At 42.1% G+C, this 6,000-nt stretch overlaps 1 protein-coding gene across 1 annotated transcript; it reads left to right on the top strand.

Annotated features, from left to right (window-relative positions):
• Positions 1-2,236: 2,236 nt before the first annotated feature.
• On the top strand, positions 2,237-4,434 carry LOC135980453 (olfactory receptor 5J3-like). Its single transcript, XM_065580436.1, has one exon. The coding sequence runs from the start codon at positions 3,381-3,383 to the stop codon at positions 4,317-4,319; it is 939 nt and encodes a 312-aa protein (XP_065436508.1). The 5' UTR covers positions 2,237-3,380; the 3' UTR covers positions 4,320-4,434.
• Positions 4,435-6,000: the final 1,566 nt, after the last annotated feature.

Genomic DNA, 6,000 nt, shown 5'->3' with positions numbered 1-6,000 from the left:
CTTGCTTACAACACTCCTGCTAATGGTGGATTGTCTGTCACTTGAAGTCTTTCCAACTGGATATCTAGCTAAAAGATGTGTGAGAGCTAAAAAAAAATAATAATTATGGGCTTGATACATAAATTATTGGGCAAGGTTTTGTTATGCAGGAGGTCAGATTAGATGATCACGTTGACCTCTTCTGGCCTTAAACTGTATGAAAAATCAGTTTGACCCAATCAGGGGCGGTAAATTGTAAGGCACTATTAGGCACTAATTGTAAGGGTAGGGTGATTTCTACACAGAACAAAGTTACAGTTGTTTGTTTGTTGTAACTGCGCTTTTTCCATAGTTTAACATGTCTGGATTTCTTTTAAGCCTAACTTTGACGCTGAATTCACTGAGTGCTCCCTACGGAAAGAAAGTTTGAGCCATTCCTTTGCAGTTACACTGCTCTTGAGACTTCTTCCTGTGGCTTAGCAAAACAGCGAGAGCTTTCCGTAAAACTAAGCAAAGGCAAATAAACAAATCTACGTAGCATGTTAGGGCACCAAGGAGGGCATTGTAATGAGCCCCTCTGTGCCTGGCTTGAGACTGTAATTGGAGGTGTGACTTCAGAGACTTGATCTCTAAATGACACAGAGATGAATATATAAAGGTATTTGGTACCCTAACATGATCCCTTAGGGATGAAGAGTGATTGAACTCTCTCTTCCACCAGGAGCTATGATACAATACTTCTTTCCTTCAGTGGAGGTGGGATAGCTATTTTCCTTCAGTTCTGATTCCTGGACATAACTTTCCATTTTCTCCATTTACTTGGAAATGTGCTGTTTTTGCAACATTTTTGCAACTTGAGACAGACATTGTTCATTTTTCTGTCTCAGGATAAATTACAGGGGCAATGGATATGGTTCATGGAAGACCCTGAAAGGTCCAGATGGATATTAGGTAAGAATCCGGTATTATACATAGAGATGAATATGAGTTACACACTTCAGATCTGGAATCAGATTCAGATCCGACTTCTGCAACCTTTGAGGATTTTCAGATTCTGGGCTTTGGCTACAGCCAATTATAGAGATAAGTCAGGGCTGTAATTTATTGTTGTTGTGTTATCAATTAGAGGTCAATGCCCCACTGTACTAGGTTCTCTGGAAACACATAGTAAGGGAGAGTTCCCCCCCTCAAGAGCTTACAGTCTATTAAACAAGACAGAAGAGGGTGGGCGAAAGGAAGGATTATTACCCAAATTTTACAAAGAGGGAATTGAGGCAAAGAGGAAATCTTTGCTTTGTCCAGAATCACATAGGAAGCCTGTAGCAGAGCCAGGAATTAATGGCCGATCTCAGAATCGTGCCCCTAGTGCCAGTCTGACCATTATCCAGTGTTGTGTATGCGTGTGAGTGCAGGAGGGGGGAAGATGGACACTGGGATCCGGTGGGTTCTGGTGTGGCCGATCTCTAATCATAAGGGGGAAATAACAATAATTATTTGCACTGCGGCAGCCCCAGTCATGCCCGTGTTTGTTTGAAAAATGGAACCAATGGGTAGCATTGGAAGGGCGGAGGTGGTAGATGACACTGCAATAGCAGATGAGCCTCACGGTGTTGATAGCCTGTGAAGGGCCTTGGATTGAAAACAAGCTGGTTGTGTTTGATAAAATGGGGAAGGGGAAGCCAGAAGAAGGAAACAAATGGAGAAAGTCTCACTTTTGAGGCGTTACATAGTTTTGCCTTCATGTCTCTTCAGCCTTATTTCTTCTTTCTTTCTCTCTCTCTCCACTCTCCTCACACTCCTCTTCTATACAGCAATTTCTCCTTTTATCTCATTCTCTCACCTGTGGCTTCATGCAACCCCCCTATGCTCCCTCTTCAAGTATCCTCCCTCCCCCTCCTTCAGATCCTTGCCTTGCACATTGCTTTCCATTGTCGCTTCTGGGCCAAAATTATTTCTTCACCATTTCCCACCTGTATCATATTCCTGTGTCACGGCGAATGACCTAGAGAGACGAAGGACCTGGCAATGTGTACCACTAGTAGGCATAAGAAATTGGGACTGGAGTCAAGTGGCCAGAAATCTCCTAGAGCAAGGATAGCATAGATTGAAGACACAGTTGCCAATTCTCATGATATTTGGTGCTTCTCTTAAAGCCCCAGGTCCTTCAGTCATGTGATCAGTTAAGAATCTCTGATTTTTTTTAAGTATGTTTCTAGCCCTAAGGGTTGCTAAGAAAAGCTTGAAAACGTGACTCTCTCCAGGGCCCAGAAACATTGTTCCATTGCAATTTGCTGACTGAGTGAAATTGGGACATTTCGTGAAGAAGGGCCAATTTCACTGCAGCACCATGGAATTGAGGAAACTCTGCCTGCATCCGAATCCTGCCTGGTTTCTGCTAGTTCACCTGCCCAGCTCCTTTGCAACCTGCCCAGTGGCCTGCTAGCAACCTCAGAGCTTCCAGAGTCCATGGCCTTGGAGCAGACACACATGCCGATTGCTCTGGGGGCTGGGAACATCCAAAATTGTCAGTGTCCATGACTCCAGGGATCCGTTCCCTTTTTCAGAAACTTTTCAAAAACTGTGGGTTTGTTCCTAAACCAAATTCTGAAAAATAAAAATCTTGTACAAAACAGAATTATCCTTCCCTGCCCCATCTCTAAACCCCGTGTGTATTATTTTTTAAAGATCTCAAGATTTTAAGCCAATTGCATGATGTTTGGAAGCCTGATTCATGGTTTTCAAATGCTTGAGATTGGCAACACTGCCAGGGGATGTGTTACAAAGCAGTAGTAACCAAGTGACTGGGACATAACAGACATTGTAGTCATCTAAAAGGATTATCTGGAATAGGGTGACCAGATGTCCCGATTTTATAGGGACACTTCCGGTTTCTGGGTCTTTTTCTTCTATAGGTTCCTATTACCCCCACCCCCGTCCCGATTTTTCACATTTACTGTCTGGTCACCCTAATCCGGAAGGATTTAAAGTATGAGTGCTTTCTAATTTACCCTCAGTGAGCAGACAATATAAAGTACCAAGCTCAAACTCAAACACATGCCAGGTATATTTCATTGAAGAACATTTGTGATAATAGACATGAATCTGGAAACTCCCTATGGGGAACTTGATGCCTAATTCCAGTCAATTTTATGGAGACTTGGATGTCTAAATCTCCTAGACAGCCTTGAAAATCTCAGCCCTATTAAAAAGTGAGTGTAAATCTAAAGGTCCATCCCAACTCTTCCCAGACATCATGGTGGCTGGTTTCCTGTAAGATATTCACTACCCACATTCAAGCCCGGCGGTGTCATTCAGATTTAATTCATGCCATGAAATTTCCTTCTTCCATGCTGCTCACTCTTGTTATCCCGGCAGGTATGGTTTCATGCACCCCTGTATAAATGGCTGAGGGCAATCACAGCATAGTGACCCAGTTCATCCTCCTGGGGCTGACGGATCGTCAGGAGCTGCAGATACCCCTCTTCGCGGCGTTCCTGGTGATCTACATTCTTACGCTGGTTGGGAATCTTGGGATGATTGTGTTGATCAGGGTTGATCCCCGACTCCATTCCCCCATGTACTTCTTCCTCAGTAACCTGTCTGTGGTTGACCTCTGCTACTCCTCAGTCTTCGCTCCAAGGATGCTGGTGAATTTCTTAGTGGGGAGTAAAAGCATTTCTTACTCTGCCTGCATTGCCCAACACTTCTCTTTTGTCGTGTTTGTGACCACAGAAGGGTTCCTGCTGGCCGTGATGGCATACGACCGCTATGTAGCCATTTGTAACCCTCTGCTCTACACCGCTGTTATGTCTAAGAGAGTCTGTATTCATCTAGTGGCCAGCTCATATGTAGGGGGGCTCGTGAACTCACTGACCCACACATGTGGCTTGCTGAGGTTGTCGTTCTGTGGGCCCAACATCATCAATCCTTACTTTTGTGACACTAACCCATTGCTGAAGCTTGCCTGCTCTGATAACCACATCAATGAGATTTTGCTTGTAACGTTCTCTGGAGTTATTGCCATGTCCACCCTCCTGTTTGTCATAATCTCTTATCTGTACATCCTCTTCTCTATCCTGAGGATCCGCTCCGCCAAGGGCAGGCGCAAAGCCTTCTCCACCTGTGCCTCTCATCTGACAGCTGTCACCATGTTCTATGGACCTGTGAGCTTAAGCCACATACAACCCAGTTCCAGCTACTCACTGGAACAGGAGAAAATCTCTGCTGTGTTTTATACCCTGGTGGTCCCCATGTTGAACCCCTTGATCTACAGCCTGAGGAACAAGGAGGTTAAGGATGCTCTTAAGAGGGTGATAGACTGGAAAAACATTCCCAGCTAATTTGTCACCATGACAATTCCAGTCAATTGAGAAGAACAATTGGAAGAAGGGTAGGAGTATGCTCTATGTGTTACTGCCTTGATTTGTGTATCACAAATGTTTTACAAGAATTAAATGAAACTCAAAGAACTGTTGTAGCATGTGGAAATTATGTTTTACAATTGCTTGAGAGGAACAATGTTACCTAAGGTCCTGTCATTATGTGGCCATGGGGGGAGGGGGAGGGGGAGGAGACACACTGTTTAGACAGTGAATCCTAGAAATTTTCTAGGGACCTAAAAGTTAGGCAGTATAACACTGAGCATTCCAACGCCTAAATCCCTTGGTGAATCTGGCCTTACACATTTTCTTTATTGGTTTAAGTTAGAGCTCATTAGAAAAGGAAATTTCCATTCCATGGTTAAATCCAAATTTTGAAATTTGATTTCATTCCAAATAAGAATGAAATGTTGATGTTTCAAACTTTACCCAGGAACGGTAATTCCGAACAAGAATTTCAATTCATAAACATTGAAAAGATATTTTTGATAATATTGATTTTTTTCAGTAATTTTAAAATAATAATGTAATGTAATATATTTAATATAATATAGACTATTAAAGTTTTAATATAATATAAAAGTAAATATGAAATAAAACAATACGATAAACTCAAAATGAAACATTTTTACCTTATCAGAGCAAAACATTTCTACATTATAAAAACAAAATGAGAAAGTAAAACATATTTTGGTTAGCCATGTTCCCATCCAAAATTCAATCAAAATCAATGCATTCCTGCAAAATGTTATTTTTTTTGTCAAATTTGCATTTTCTGACAGAATTGCTCCATCCATTGTTTTGACCATCGCTAGTTTTCATGTTTCTAAAGATTGTTTTTCAGGATGTATATCAACGGGGAAGGAGTTAGACTGATGGCTTTTGAAAGTGCATCTGCTACGCCATGCACCAGAATACGCACTGGCTGTGACAATGGGAGGTTTCTCTAAAACACTGCTCCCCTCTTTCAGCAGTCTGCGAGTGTGACTAGTCCCACATCTAGAGGATATAAATCTAGGAACTAAACGGAGGGGAGTGGGAGTTGCTGATTCAGCTGTGGATAAAGAATGATGGGTCAGATGCTTAGGTAGCATGAATGGGAATCGACTTCCATGGATCTACATTGACCGACACCAGCTGAGGATCCAGTGTTCTTAGAATATCTACCTCCAGAATAGTCCATCACCTGCACCGCATCACTGTACAAAATTAATGAAACAATCCACATCCTTGATCTCCCCCAGACACATGTGGCAAATATGCCGACTGGACACATTTCTTTACAATCAAAATACATTTTCAAAAAAATAGAAATAAAAGTTTTAATACTCTGAGACGCCCTTTATGTTGCAATATGTTATTCTTACCTAAGTAATCGCTTCCCTTTCTCAGAATGCGAGCGGCATGGGCATCATTTCCCTTGTCACTGTGCTTATTCTGCAACAGAAAAAAACAATATAAATGTGCTGTTCAGATAATCAGGACTCTGATTTCAGTGAGTCTGATCTCCACGTGAATTAGCTCTAAATGACAATTGTATCCACATGTCAGAACCAAAGGAGAAAATTTATACCATCTCCTTTGGAGTTTAAAAGACAAACCTACAAGAGGGAGATGTCTGATGTTCTTGATCCCAAAGGGG

Source organism: Chrysemys picta, unplaced genomic scaffold (genome assembly GCF_011386835.1).
Source record: "Chrysemys picta bellii isolate R12L10 unplaced genomic scaffold, ASM1138683v2 scaf3404, whole genome shotgun sequence".
NCBI classification, from domain to species: domain Eukaryota; kingdom Metazoa; phylum Chordata; order Testudines; family Emydidae; genus Chrysemys; species Chrysemys picta.
Note: the sequence above shows the minus strand (reverse complement) of the source record. Positions and strands in the feature narration are given on the sequence as shown.

Coding starts and splice junctions, on each gene's coding strand:
- LOC135980453 (XM_065580436.1), top strand. CDS start 3,381: ATGGCTGAGGGCAATCACAGCATAGTGACCCAGTTCATCCTCCTGGGG.